The 15,668-nt window shown below is 43.2% G+C and overlaps 1 protein-coding gene across 12 annotated transcripts in view; it reads left to right on the forward strand.

The window, feature by feature from the left end:
* The window catches only part of LOC144679979 (receptor-type tyrosine-protein phosphatase mu), an 855,381-nt gene that overhangs the window by 809,401 nt on the left and 30,312 nt on the right, over positions 1 to 15,668 (forward strand). For all 12 annotated transcript variants that reach the window (XM_078541013.1, XM_078541014.1, XM_078541019.1 and 9 more), the window contains 4 exons: positions 7,717 to 7,833; positions 8,697 to 8,851; positions 11,359 to 11,494; positions 14,228 to 14,377. In XM_078541013.1, coding sequence (XP_078397139.1) covers positions 7,717 to 7,833; positions 8,697 to 8,851; positions 11,359 to 11,494; positions 14,228 to 14,377 — 558 coding nt within the window. The remainder of the gene's footprint in view (positions 1 to 7,716; positions 7,834 to 8,696; positions 8,852 to 11,358; positions 11,495 to 14,227; positions 14,378 to 15,668) is intronic.

Here is a 15,668-nt window from a genome sequence, read left to right on the forward strand (position 1 = left end):
ATTTAGGGAGCTAGGAAACAGATTAAAAAACAGGACCTCAAAGGTAGTAATCTCTGGATTATTTCCGGTGCCACACACTAGTGAGTATAGAAATAGGAGGTTAGTCCAGATCAATGCATGGCTGGAGAGATGGTGCAGGAGGGAGGGCTTTAGATTTATGGGACATTCGGACCATTTCTGGGGGTGGTGGGACCTGTATAAGGCGGACGGGTTGCAGCTGAACCGGCATGGGACCAAAATCCTTGCGGGGAGGTTTGCTAGTGCTGTTGGGGAGGGTTTAAAATAACTTGGCAGGGGGATGAGATCCTGAGAGGAGGTTCAGCAGGGGGAGATGCACAGCCAAAATTAGAAGAGACAGCAAGTGAGCCTGGAAGGCACAAGGGAGTTTGGCAAGGTTGGAAGGTACTTATTTTAATGCAAGGAGTCTGACAAATAAGGCAGATGAGTTGAGCGTACAAATTAATTCATGGAAGTATGATGTCATTGCTTTCACAGAGACATGGTTGAGAGGGGGCAGGATTGGCAGCTCAATATTCCAGGATATAGGGTCTTCAGACAGGACAGGGAAGGAGGTAAAAGAAGAGGGGGTATCGCAATATTGATCAAGGAATCAATTACAGCAGTAAGGAGGGATGACATCTTAGAAGGCTCCTCAAATGAAACCATATGGGTAGAACTGAAAAACAAAAAAGGAGCAATCACGTTGCTGGGAGTGTACTATAGGCCCCCAAACAGTCAGAGAGAAATAGAAGAGCAGATATGTAGGCAAATTTCAGAGAAGTGTAAAAATAATAGGGTAGTAATAGTGCGGGATTTTAACTTCCCCAAGATTAACTGGGTTAGTCATAGTGTGATAGGTTTAGAGGGAGCGGAATTCTTAAAATGCAACCAGGAGAGCTTTTTGAGCCAGTACATAGAAGGCCCTACAAGAGAGGGGATGGTCCTGGACTTAATTTTAGGGAATGAAGCCTGGCAAGTGGTAGAGGTATCAGTGGGGGAGCATTTTACAAATAGTGATCATAACTCCGTTAGATTCAGGTCGTTATGGAAAAGGACAAGGATGGGCCAGAAATCTGAGTTCTAAATTGAGGGAAGGCCAATTTTAATAAGATCAGATATGATTTGGCCAGAGTGGACTGGGAGCAGCTATGTTTGGCGTTGTGCCATCCCAGTGTACACAGTCTCAGCACTTCACATATCATAAAAAGGGCTGACTCCTTGAATGTGGCACTCCCAGCAAAGATGCCTGGTTAGGAAATCATGGACTGGCACACCTGGATTTTAAATGAATGTTTGAAAAATCATGGGGTGATCAATGCCCCTACCAGTGCCTCTCTTCATCTGGACTGTCCCATTCTACAACAGTCCCTTTAAAGAAACAATGCCTCTGAGTTTCTTTCTGTTGTGAGCAAGGTCAATCATGTGATGAGCGAAATTTCTCTTGACTTCTAAAGTGTCTTTTCCTTGTGTTTATAACAGGGATGTGCTTACTTGATAATCTATGCATTTTTCGATAAGGTTGGGAAAGGAGATTACAGTAGATGGCTCCAATTGAAAAGCTGGCACAGGCACTGACTCAATGGTCAAATTGCCTCTTTCCCAGCTGTAATTTCTATGATTTCCTGACAGATTTTAAAATATTAACTTGTCTTTCTTTCCGATGCTCTTTCAACCTGCTATGCCTTTCCAGCGTATTCTGGGTTTTTTTAGTTCGGATTTCAAGCAGTTTCCTTTTTACCCGAGTACAATGTGTTTTTTTTTTCCCAGATTTTTATAACGGAAGATTGTTGTTTTATAGATATAACCAAACTCGGAATGTACTCCTATTACTGCTCTGGAGTGAATGGTGATTGATGGACAAATCACCCAATTATGGAGCAAGATAATTAGGAACAGCGGTGAAAGTGGCCAATCTTTAGCAGGAGAGTGTGAGCGACAGCAAAGTCATTAAGGAACCATAATAGAACAAGGGTTTTCATTTTGTATTTTCATGGCTGTAATTTGTTTAAAAATTAAAATGCAATCACCTAATTAATGAAGTCATCTTATTGGCTGGATCAGTGCAAGCTGCATTCTAATGACACGTTAATGAAATCTTTTGTGGTAATCAATATGCTGTCGGCAATTTGCTGCTTTTAAAAGGCAGCGGGCCGGTGAAGAGTTTGTTGATTGCGCTGCTGGCAGCAATGTGTCAGCCTGCAGGGTTTATACGGGGTAAGTGCATTGAATTGTGATTTAAACCTTGCATGTAATAAAGGGAGGTAACTTATCAGGCTCTCTCAGCCACTGTTTATTGTTCCGTTTTATGTTCAAGAGTGATCAATTAGAGGTCGTTTGAAGTATTTTGAGAGTTTAAGAGGTACTTTGTATACTTATCCTAGCTTGTTTTGCCAACTGAAATAATTAAAGGGTAAATCAGTTTGTAGAACTGGATTTTAAGGCTCCTCTAAGGCGGCGGGGGCATGATTTCAGCAGGGGGGGGCATGTAAAATATGATGAGTGGGTGTCCCATCGCCTTCCCACAGCCTTCCCCCTGCTGACCCGGTCCCCATAATACAGAGGATGGCTAAGGCATCCACGAGCTTGCCCACCCTTACACCTATTAAGGCCCTCAACTGGCCAATTAAGGGCCACTTAAGGACTTTAATTCACTTCCACTGTTATGATACACTGGGTGGAGGAAGGCAGGTAAGAGTGGAAAGGCCGTTTTTTTTCACTAAAGTTGGTGAAAAGGCAGGGAGAAAGGGCAGACGGTATATTGGCCTTTACTGCAAGAGGATTTGAGTACAGGAGTAAAGAAGTGTTGCTGCAATTGTATAGAACCTTAGTGAGAACACACCTGGAGTATTGTGAACTGTTTTGCTCTCCATTTCTACGCCATAAAGGGAGTACAACAAAGGTTCACCAGACTGAATCCTGCGATGGCGGGATTGTCTTATGAGGAAAAATTGAGGAGACTGGGGCTGTATTCTCTTCAGAAGAATGAGCGGCGATCTCATTGAAAAATACACAATTCTTACAGGGCTTGACAGGGTAGATGCAGGAAAGATGTTTGCCCTGGCTCACCTAGAACCAGGAGACACAGTCTCAGGGTACGAGGTAAGCCATTTAGGACTGAGATGAGGAGGAGTTTCTTCACTGAGAGGGTGGGGAATCGTTGGAATTGTCTACTCCAGAGGACTGTGGAGGCACAGTTTCCACAGAGATTGATAGATTTCTTGATAATATACAAAGAGGATATGAGGATAGTGCAGGAAAATGGCATTAAGTTAGAAGATCAGCCATGATCTAGTTTAATGGTGGAGTAGGCTCGAGTAGCTGATTGGCCTCCTCCTGCTCCTGTTTCCTATATTCCTATTTGAGTATGCCCCATGCACCTCGGGGCACCCCCCCATCAAGATCATAACCCCCTTTGTGCTTCCCTACCTGGCCTCAAAAACCACTCCTGCTCTCCCCCCTCCCAAGGCTTCCCGACCCCTCCCCGCCCAACAAACCCGGGGTTTGATCTTCCTAGGGCCACCTTGGACTCCCAGCAGCACCCACCACTGAGTTCTGGTGCTGTTGGAACTGCAAGAGCTGCTGGTCAATAAGGGAGGCGATGGTGTAGTGGTATTGTTACTGAACTAGTGATCTAGAGACCCAGGGTAATGCTCTGGGGAGCTGGATTCCAATCCCACCAGAGCAGATGGTGGAATTTGAATTTAATACAAATGTGGAATTCAAAGTCTGATGATGACTGTGAAACTATTGCTGATTGTCATAAAAACCCATGTAGTTCATTAATGTCCTTTAGGGAAGGAAATCTGCTTCCCTTACCTGGTCTGGCCTACATGTGACTTTTGACCCACAGCAATGTGGTTGACCCTTAAATGGGATGGGAAATACGTGCTGGACTAGCCAGTGATGTCCACATCCCATTAAATATTTTTTAAAAGTCAGGATGGTGTGTGGCTTGTAGGGTAAATTGCAGCTGGTGCTGTTCCCATGCAGATGCTGAACTTGTTCCTCTAGGTGGTAGAGATCACTGGTTTGGAAGGTGCTGTTGAAGGAGCCTTGGTGGGTTGCTGCAGCGCATCATATTGATGGTACACTGCTGCTACTGTGCATCGGTGGTGGAGGGAGTGAACACTTAAGGTTGTGGATGAGGTGCCAATCAAGCGGGCTGCTTTGTCATGGTTGGTGTCGAGCTTCTAGAGTGCTGTTAGAGCTGCACTCATCCAAGCAAGTAAAGAATACTCTACCACACTCCAAACTGGTGCCTTGTAGATGGTGGACAGGCTTTGGGGTGTCAGGAGGTGAGTTACCGCAGGATTCCCAGCTGCTGACCTGTTCCTGTAGCCACAGTATTTATATGGCTGCTCCAGTTCAGTTGCTGGTCAGTGGTAACCCCCAGGATGTTGATAGTGGGGTTTCAGTGATGGTAATGCCATTGAACATCATGGGGAGATGGTTGGATTCTCTCTTGTTGAAGGTGGTCATTTACTGGCATTTGTGTGGCATGAATGTTATTTGCCATTTATCAGCCCAAGCCTGAATATTGTCCAGGTCTTGCTGCATTTGGACATGGACTGCTTCGGTATCTGAGGAGTTACGCATGGTGCTGAACATTGTGCAATCATCAGCAAACACCCCCAACTTCTGACCTTATGATGGGGGAAAGTCATTGATGAAGCAGCTGAAGATGGTTGGGCCGAGGACACTGCCCTGAGGAACTCCTGCAGTGGTGTCCTGGAACTGAGATGACTGACATCCACCAAACACGACCTTCTTCCCTTGTACTAGGTATGACTCCAACCAGCGGAGACTTTTTCCCCTGATTCCCATTGACTCCAGTTTTGCTAGTGCTCCTTGATGCCACACTCGGTCAAAATGCTGCCTTGATGTCAAGGGCAGCCACTCTCACCTCACCTCGGGAGTTCAGCTCTTTTGTCCATGTTTAAACCAAGGCTGTAATGAGGTCAGGAGCTGAGTGGCCCTGGCAGAACCCAAACTGGGCATCAGCATTAATCATTAATCAGCATTAAGCGCCACTTGACAGCATTGTTGACCATCTCTTCTATCACTTTACTGATGATTGAGAGTAGATTGATAAGGCGTAATTGGCTGGGTTGGATTTGTCCTGCTTTTTGTCTACAGGACATACCTGGGCAATTGTCCACATAGCCGGGTAGATGCCAGTGTTGCAGCTGTACTGGAACAGCTTGGCTAGGGGCGCAGCAAGTTCTGGAGCACAAGTCTTCAGTACTATTGCCGGAATGTTATCAGGGCCCATAACCTTTACAGTATCCAATGCCTTCAGCCGCTTCTTGATATCACGTGGAATGAATGGAATTGGCTGAAGACTGGCATCTATGATGCTGGAGGCTGAAAATGATCATCCACCTCTGGCTGAAGATGTTTGCAAATGTTTCAACCTTGCCTTTTGCACTGATGTGCTGGGCTCCCCCATCATGGAGGATGGGGATATTTGTGAAGCCTCATCCTCCAATTACTTGTTTAATTTTCCACCACCATTCACGACTGGATGTGACAGAACTGCAGGGCTTAGGTCTGATCTGTTGGTTGTGGAATTGCTTATTTGTATCGCTTGCTGCTTTGGCACTTTGGCTGGCATGTAACCCTGTGTTGTAGCTTCACCAGATTGACTCCTCATTTTTAGGTATACCTGGTGCTGCTCCTGGCATGCCCTCTTCATGCTTCATTGAACCAGGGTTGATCCCCTAGCTTGATGGTAATGATAAGTGGGGGATGCCAGACCATGAGGTTACAGATTGTGGTTGAGTACAATTCTGCTGCTGCTGATGGCCCACAGGCCTCATGGATGCCGAGATTTGAGTTGCTAGATCTTTTCGAAATTTATCCTAATTAGCATGGTGGTAGTGCCACACAACGCGAAGGTAGGTACCCTCAATGTAAACATGGGACTTTGTCTCCTGTGTGTTGGTCACTCCTACCAATACTGCTATGGACAGATGCATCTGCAACAGGTAGATTGGTGAGGATGAAGTTAAATAGGTTTTTCCCTCTTTTTGCTTCCCTCAGCACCTGCCACAGACAGGGTCTAGCAACTATGTCCTTTCGGACTCGGCCAGCTCGGTCAGTAGTGGTGCTACCGAACCACTCTTGGTGATGGACGTTGAAGTCTCCCAGAGTACCTTCCCTGCCCTTACCACTGTCAGTGCTTCTTCCAATTGGTGTTCAACATGTAGAAGCACTGATTCATCAGCTGAGGTGGGTGGGGGTGGTATGTGGTAATCACCATGAGATTTCCTTGCCCATGTTTGACTTAATGTCATGAGACTTCATGAAATCCAGAGTCAAGGTTGAGGGCTCCCAGGGCAACTCCCTCCCGACTGTATACCACTGTACCGCCACCTAGGTGGTTCTATCCTGCCGATGGACATACCCAGGGATGGTGATGGTGGTGATTACCAGACCAACACAAACCATCAATGGCTGAACATCCATCCAGGAAGAGCTGAGGAGACATGATGGTCAACAGATTTAAAGTTAGCCTACTTAAGCGACAACCATGACATCTTTTTTCTGTTATGGCCAGGTTGCCCTAGAACTGACTTTGTGCATTGAACTTCGACATGAGAAACATTCCTCTTGACCTGATGTTACAGCTATATTGCACCAGGAAACAAGGCACCAGGATGCCAAAAGAGAGTATGTCATGAGAAAATTGAACTCAGCTGTTTAGGGAACTTAATGCCTCAGTTGGTGCCTGAAATGTAGTCAAGACAAAATAGAGATGGGTTCTTTTAAAAACTCAACGTTGATGACATCTAACTAAGCTCGAGGGGTGTAGCAGAAACTTGTGTACTGCTCTAATGGTCGTTGTCTTTCAGTAAAATAGAAAGCAGAGTTTGACTTATAGCAGTGCCGAAATGAAGACCCTCTTAATCTTAAGGTAAAATCATTCATTAAGAGCATACCTTTGTCGAATAGGGTTCATACAGTCCTGCAAAAACTGTTTGGAATTGAATATTTTCTCCTCACAGCATGAAAGGGCCGTGTTTGCTTTGCTGAGGTCCCTCACTTTGCTCCTACTTCAAGGAGGAAGGAGAGGAACGATGTGGCTTAAGAAAAGAAACCAGTTCCAATATGATGTGGTACTTAAACAGATTACAGGGTCAGTAATAAGGACTGGAAATGCCATCGACTGCAATCTCAGAAAACTGTCAATTTCCAGATCATTGAAGTTCAGTGAAAAGCACAGGAATACTAATATATAGGTCAATATTCCCATATGAATGATATCAGGATCCTGCAAATTAGCAGCAGGATGCGTTTTCCATTCAGGTGCAATTTATGGATTCTCTGCAAATACTCTGAATGCAAAATCTTAGACAGTTGCTCTTGTGGAAAATTTGCAGGACAAAATACAATTTCATAAATCTGCAAAAGGCTTAGAGAATAGCAGCTTAAATCAGTCAAGAAATAAAATTCTGCTGCAGCAGAAAAATTCAAAGGAGATTGCCACGGTAATAGATAAATTCATCACCTAAGGCTGTATCTATATTAATAAAGGAAGCTGAATCAGTGACAACATGTTCTAACATTATCCCAGGGCTGATTGTTTTTATTTCTGGAGATAAATTTATTTTCTTCATCTGCATGGAGTTCAGCTGTTTTAAGTAAGTCTTTAGTATCAAAATATTTTTTAAAACCGTAATTGCTGATTATCTTAATATTGCTTTATGCCAACAGGTGAAGTGCTGCAAGTATTGGCCAGATGACACTGAAATCTACGGCGACATTAAAGTAACTCTCATTGAGACAGAACTGTTGGCTGAATATGTCATAAGAACATTTGCAGTAGAGAAGGTAAACGTCTTTAACGTCCCAAATTTTAAATAAAGGACCCTATCAAGCTCAAACTCGTGGCTGCCTCGTGTTGGTGAAACCTATACACGGTCACAGATTTGAACCTATTTTATCCACTTTTTTTCTGTCCGAGCGCATGTTTGAAGCATATGTTTGGGCCATTGCATTGTTTCTAAGCAATGGATTGAAAATGATATGACAGTTGGAAGGGCAGAGGCATGCTCATTTTTTTTCGTGTAATGAAGATATGAGTGGGAGTGGATGTGCATTGTTGATTGTCAGAGTAGTGTTTGAACCTTTAGCACCTTATAAAGCTGTTTCTTTCCACATATAAATTTGCAGCTCTCACAGAGACAAATGTAACTTTCCCTCCTTTTAATAGAGAGTACATTTCTAGAAAATAGAACCTTAGAAACACAAAGCAAAGCTACTACATCTACATGGTTTGCACATGGTGTGAATTCCTATTTCAATTCCTCTTATCTCAATGTGAATTCCTAGTTTCCCTGTGTGAATTCTTGCCACCTCAATGAAAATCCCTGTTATCGCAATGTGAATTCCTGGTCTCTCTGTTTGAATTCTTGTCACCAGAAAGTAAATTCCTGCTATCTTAATTCTGTTATCTCTATGCGAACCCCTATCTTGTGAATGCAACATTCCTTATATCAGGAGAGATAATTATAATTTGACTTTTTTTTTCAAAGAACGTTTTAGATTATGTGAAATTTGCATGTGAAGAATGAAGGCTGCTCATCTTTGTCTGCTGTATTTATGTTTCACCTTATCATCCAAGTTATTGCTTCCCATCTATAATTATGTGGTTCTGAAAGAGACAAATGCAACTTTTTTTCACTTTTTAACAGAGAGGTGCTCATGAGATCCGAGAGATCAGACAGCTCCACTTCACTGGATGGCCAGACCATGGTGTTCCATACCATGCTACAGGGCTGCTGGGCTTTGTACGGAGAGTAAAGACAAAGAATCCAGCGGGTGCTGGGCCTATAGTGGTACATTGCAGGTAGATGAAACCTCTTTCATAGGAACATAGGGTACAGGAGTTGGCCATTCACCCTATTCCACTGGCTAATCTGTGGTTCAGTTCCATTTAACCTTGGTTCCATATTGTTACAATTATGAGGTTTGTAAGATTGCTACGCTTTGGGACTGTACCTTTTATTGAAGGTGAAATGAAGGGGGCCATGTGACCTGTTCTGAAGTTTGCCTGACGGTAAGCCTGGGTGGTTTTATTGCTAGAGATCAAAGGAAGGCTTATATTGTTTTACTGGGAAGAAGGTGCAAGGTGTTTATGCTTTGAGCCATCAGCAGTGGCCTATGTGTTAACAGTGGAGAATGCGAACCTCCAAAATCCCAGAAAGATGTTGAGAATGTCAGGTTGTTTTTATTTTCATTCATGGGATGTGGGCATCGCTGGCTAGGCCAGAATTTATTACCCATCCCTAATTGCCCTTGTTCAGGGGCATTTTTAAAAGTCAACCACATTGCTGTAGGCCAGACCAGGTAAGGGTAGCAGATTACCTTCCCTAAAGGATATTAGTGAACCAGTTAGGTTTTTATAACAATTGGAAATGGTTTCACGATCAGACTTTTAATTCCAAATATTTACTGATTCAAGTTTCACCATCTGCCATGGACAGGATTTGAACCTAGGTCTCCAGTGCATTGCCCTGGGTTGCTGGAATACTAGCCTAGCGACAATACCACCGCCTACCTGTAAGGGTGTAACCAGTTGGACTTCAAACTGTCCATTTAGTTCTAAGATGAAAGTGAGTTGGGCTGTAAGGATAACTAATTAGCAATTATACCTTGTTACAAGGCTCATTTGATTCATGTTGCCCTGGGGAAGGATGCAGAGGAAGCTATTATAAAGATCAGATTGTGGGCTTTCATAGAATGTCACTAAAAATCACAGGCAGTGTATTTAGTTTGCATGGATCTGGAGGAGAGAGGGAGCTGCTGGAAACCCAATAAGTTGTTATGTTTTGCCATGCAGGAATGTGGATGGGAACTCACCCTTGCATTGAAAAGACCAAATTCATGGGGAATTAAAAGGCGGCTGGAAGAGTCACCTACCTTGGGATAAAGGGAGAGTTTCAGGGAAAAGAAAGCCTCATTGTTCTAAGACAGCCCTCAGATTGCAAGTTACCAAGAAAAGAAAATAATAGGAATAAACCCTCAGAAGCTAAGAATCACTTTGAATTGATTCTGGGAAAGTTGAATGCCTACATAATGGACATTATACTATGAAGTGTGTTTTTTCAGTTGGGCTAACATTAAGAAGGGGGTATTCTCTTCTGTGAGTTAAAGTATAAGTTGCCTACAAAGATAATGTTTAGTTAAGAGTGTTTTTAGTCATTTGTTACAGTCAGTGTTTAAAACATGAAATCTTGACGTGTCATTCTTTCAGCTATTAACTGGAAGTTCGAATTTCTTTTCTAAAAGTCATTGGTCTCTATGGGGATGTAAAAAATATCCCTTCACACTTTTACCTAACAAAGATCTATCGATCTCACTTCTGAACTTTTCAAAAAGAATATAGTTGCAATAAATTGACCACTTTCATATTATGACAGTCTGAAGTATCTTGGGTTTAGAGTTTCAACTTAATGCCTAGGCATAAAACTGGTGATGTGCACAGCTCATTGTATAGAAAGCTCTCAGGTTTTACTTCCATTGATCCTATAAAACCAATTTCATGTCCATGCAGCAAGTTAAAAATCTTGCACTGAATACTTTTTTTCACTTGGTAAATTTGTCTCAGCTCCTTTGCTACTCTGAAGGTATCAGCTTTGTCTCAGTCTTAGTATTCTAGCCTCTGAAAAAGGTGGCGATGGGTTCAATCCCCACTCCCAAGAGGATTGAGTGCATACTCTAGGCCGACACTTCAGTTCAGTGCTGAGGAAGACAATCCACCAAGGGCCTATATGTCCTTTCAGGTGGATGTAAAAGATCCATTGGCACTTCTGGAAGAGCTGAGCAGTTCTGCTGGTGACCAAACAGGTATCGTTCCTGCAACTATCATCACTAAACAGATTTTCTAGTCATTATCATACTTCTGTTTGTGGGACCTCGTTGTATGCAAATTGCCTGTCCCCGTTTCCTACATTATAACTACATTTCAAAAGTGCTTCATTGGCTGTAAATCATTCTATAATGTCCTGAGGTTATGGACAGCACTATATAAATGCAAGACTTTATTTCTTTCATGTGATTGATTTGAGGCGATCTCACAGATTTAATTTTCCCAAGAAACATCTTGAGATGAGAGGAGAATAATGCAATGATAAATTCTGCCTATCTGACAATATCCAAATTAATGAAGACCATTAACAGATCCACGATGATTTAGTTTGACATAAATTGTAGTCATTTCATGGGCACGTCAGTGGCTAAAAAGAAGTAAAAGTTGATAATTCTATTACATTTAGAATATTCGCTATTTGAATGTTTCTGGCAGGATAGGAGCAGTCGGTAAGATAACATTAATTTTCTTTCTCTGCCTTCCAGTGCTGGAGCAGGAAGGACAGGCTGCTTCATGGTTATTGACATCATGTTGGACATGGCGGAAAGGGAAGGGGTTGTCGATATCTACAACTGTGTCAGAGAACTACGATCCCGCAGAGTCAACATGGTCCAGACGGAGGTACCAAGTCCAAATCTTCCTTAAAACAATGGTCACTCTTAATCAACATTAATATTCATAATGAGCCTAGGAAGACAACAACAATTGCGACTCCACCCCACCCCCACCCCACCCCCACCCGGCCTGGTATTGGTATGTATTTACTCCACTTCCCACACCAGGGTTATATTTTCCTCTGCCATTAAAATAAGTGGAAACAGGTGGTGAGAGCATAAGATGAGAAAACCCACTTTATGTTCACACCAGGTTTATCACCCGTGTCAGTGACCAGAGAATAGCATCTACATATGTGCCCTGACATCCTGTCTGAGTGAAATTGTTAGTGTTGTGTTAATCGAGGGTAGGCTTTGAAAGGTAGCATGGAGCCTTGTTTGTAGCAGTCCTGTAAGGTTGCACTGCCAATTCTTCCTCAAGGCCAAAGATACTCGAGGTTCCCCAGCACTGCCATTGAAATGTCCTTAGTGGAAGCTCAGCAGCCTCCCACCTCCCACTGTAGCCGCTGGGGGGTACACTTCATTGGAGTACTACTACAACAAGAACATACTATATGGCACCTTTAAATAATGAAATGTCCAAAGGTGCTTCACAGGAGTATTATAAAACAAAGGATGACATCAAGCCACATATGGAGCTATAAAATCAGATGCCTGAAACCTTGGCCAAAGAGGTAATTTTTAAGAATTGTTTTAAAGAAGGAATGCAAGATAGAGGGATGAGAGCTGTAGGGAGAGAATTCCAGAGCTTGGGACCTAGACAACTGAAATTACAACCACCAATGGTGGAGCAATTATAATTGGAAATGAAAAAGAGGCCAGAATTAGAGGAGTGAAGATATCTCGGAGGGTTGTGGGGCTGGAGGAAATTTCAGAGATAAAGAGGGGCGAGACCATGGAGGGATTTGAAAACAAGGATGAGTATTTTGAAGTCAAGACGTTGCTTGATCGGGAGCCAATGTAAGTTAGCACAGGGGTGATAGGGGAACAGGGCTTGCTGCGAGTTAAGACACAGACAGCTGAGTTTTGGATGACCTCAAGTTTACGGAGGGTGGAATGTGAGGGACCAGCCAGGAGTGCATTGGCATAGTTGAGTCCAGAGGTAAAGCTGGCATGAGTGAGGGTTTCATCAGAGCTGAAGCAGGAACAAAGTCAGGCGACTTTGAATATAGGTGGTTCTAGTAATGGCACGAATATAAGATTGGAGCTCATCCTGGGATCAATATGAAATCAAGGCTGTGAACAGACTGGCTTGATCTTAGACTGTTGCCAGGAAGAGGGATGGAATGATGGCTAGGGAATGAAGTTTGAAGTGAGGACTGAAAACAATGGCTTCAGTCTTCCCAATATTTAATTGTAGGAAATTTCTGCTCATTTAGTACTGAGTGTTGAATAAATAATCTGATAATTTAGCAACAGCGGAGGAGTCGAGAGTGGTGGTGAGGTGGAGTCGAGTGTTGTCAGCTGTGCCTTCGAATATTGTGGCCGAGGGGCGGCATGTAGATGAGATTTAGGCGGGAGCCAAGGATAGGTCCTTGGAGGACACCAGAGGTAATGGTGCAGGAGCAGGAAGAGAAGCTATTGCCTGGCTACAGTTAGATAGACAAGAATGGGGCCACGTTGGGAATAGTTCAACCCAGCTGGACAACAGTGGAGAGGCATTGGAGCAGGATGGTGTGATGTACCATGTCAAGAGCTGCAGATAAGTTGAGAAGGGCAAGGAGGGAACATTTACCTTTGTCACAATCACATAGCCATTTGCGACATTTCAGTACTGCAGCAAGGGGTAGAAACCTAATTGGAGGGATTCAAACATGGAGTTCCATGAAAGATGGGTATGGAGTTGGGAGGAGACAACACATTCAAAAACTTTAGAGAGAAAGGGAGGTTGGAGATGAGCTGGTAGTTTGCAAGTAGGGTGGGGTCTCTACAATAGCTAAACAAGCACATAAGATGGGCACTAAGGGTTTAATACAAATATGAAGTGAGTTGTTGGTGTAAAGCTTTTTGTTTTGGCTTTGGTTAATATTTATAGTCAAACGAGGTCAAACCCCATGAAGCTGGGCTGCAGGAAAGAAATCAGATGGTGGTTGTGGGGGTGATGGCTAGGAGGTCGGAGGGACTGCTGATGCACTGGGGAGGGGAGGGGAGGGTTCAGGTGGAACACTCTGAAGTCATTCTGTAAGAGCTTTTGCAGCTGGGGGGGTTGAGATGGGGGAGATGCTGGTGGTTAACACAGCAAAGTTTTAAGCAAAGATGAGATGCTTGCCCAACAGGTAAATTGAGACAACTTGGATTACCAGCAATCGGCCCTTGACTATCTGGTTAGAGAGCCACAAGTTCACCTGCATGACCCTTCTGCTGAGGAATGATGACTGTTTCATGAGCATGAAGCAGGAGGGCGAGTTTTGTTCTTTTGTAGCCTGCATCTGAAACACAAATTATTCAGCAGTTAAATAGTTAAAGGATATGAAATTAGTATTGCAGTGAATGAATAATAAAAATCAGACAAGGTATGTTTGAGGATATTATTGTGCAGCGGTTTATTCCTTAAGGTACATTGAAACCTTTCCAGATCATTTGCTATGATATGAATTACACCTTACTCAGCAACAAATCATTAAACCTCGTGTTCAGAAAATGCAGCTGTGAAGAGCTTCTTGAATCATTAATTTCTGCACATAAAATGATTCCACTTTGATTGAAAATGGGCTGCACTCTCTCTTCTCAAACTCAACAGGAACAGTACGTGTTTATCCATGATGCCATCCTGGAGGCCTGTTTGTGTGGAGACACAGCAATTCCAGCCTCTCAGCTCAGGTCCGCGTATTATGAGATGAATAAACTGGAGCCACAGACTAACTCCTCGCAGATAAAGGAGGAGTATAGGGTAAGCAAAAACACTTTCCACTATGCACATTTCTAACAATGTAAAAGGGTTTTCTGCAAAAGGCAATTGTATCTTCTTTGATTTATTCATTCACGGGATGTGAGCATCACTGGCCAAGACCAGTATTTATTTCCCATTCCTAATTGCCCCCGAGAAGGTGCTGTTCTCAAGTCATCTTCTTGAACTGCTGCAGTCCATGTGGTGAAGATACATCCACAATGCTATTATGTAGGGAGCTCCAGGTCTAGCTAAATATGGGCTGAAGTTCAAATCTGATGAAAACAATTCTACATCTTTAATGAACTTGCTTCAATATCTAAAAACCATTGCAGGGGTGGAGTGCCGGGAGACCTCTGTTTTGTTGCAGCGGGGGGAGGGGTGTTGGGATTGGGGGTTGGTGGTGAACAGTGAGGTATTATTGATGCTTCTCAATCTCAGCTAATAGACAGAAGGAGTATATTTACATATTCATCACCAAGCCAGAGCAAAATACAATTGATCTTGTTATGATTAAGAGGGGTGAGACAAGTCACAAACCCATTTAATCGTGAAGCTGGGGTCATTTATTAGAATCCAATACATCAGTATAGTTCAGACTTTTAGAATGAAAAATGGGTGACTCATTCCAAGTTTTCATGCAGTGATTCACAATTTCATTCACTCCACCAATAGGCAAGGGAAGCAGGGTAATGGCGTAATCCGAACACCAACGGGCAATGTCATGTTATGGGAGAATGTAGGTTCTAATCAACTCCCAATCTGACAATGGCCTGCAAGGAGAGGAGGGTGATGACAGGTATCTCCGTCCAGGAGGGAATAACTATCAAATTGGAAATATGATCACTGAATCGCTGGTTCATGCCTCTGTGCGACCTGGCAAAGAGGCTTTGGCATAAATTATTCGCCATCTATTGAGCCATTGAAAGAGGGAGAACATGAAGATCTGTTTGTTTGGTTAAAATGGATGGAAAATTATGTTGGACAGGTGAGGTCGGGTCGGGGAGTGGTGGTGGGTGAGGGTCAGTCATCTTGGGCCTCTCACATGCGCCTCCCAGTGAACAATTATTGGTGGTGAAAATGGATGTTGTAAGGAAAGCTCAAGATGAAAAAGTGGAAGGAAATTAAATAAAGCATTTTCAAATAAAGCACTAAATCTATGGCAGCACTGGAGAAGTTAAGCAGTTGTACAGCCTGACGTGTGAGACCTGAATAAATGCATAGTTCAAATGCCATATTTGTGAAGCATCCTGAGATAATGAATTTGATGTTAATGATAAATTCAGTCAGTGCC

This window comes from Cetorhinus maximus, chromosome 4, assembly GCF_964194155.1.
Source record: "Cetorhinus maximus chromosome 4, sCetMax3.hap1.1, whole genome shotgun sequence".
NCBI lineage: Eukaryota > Metazoa > Chordata > Chondrichthyes > Lamniformes > Cetorhinidae > Cetorhinus > Cetorhinus maximus.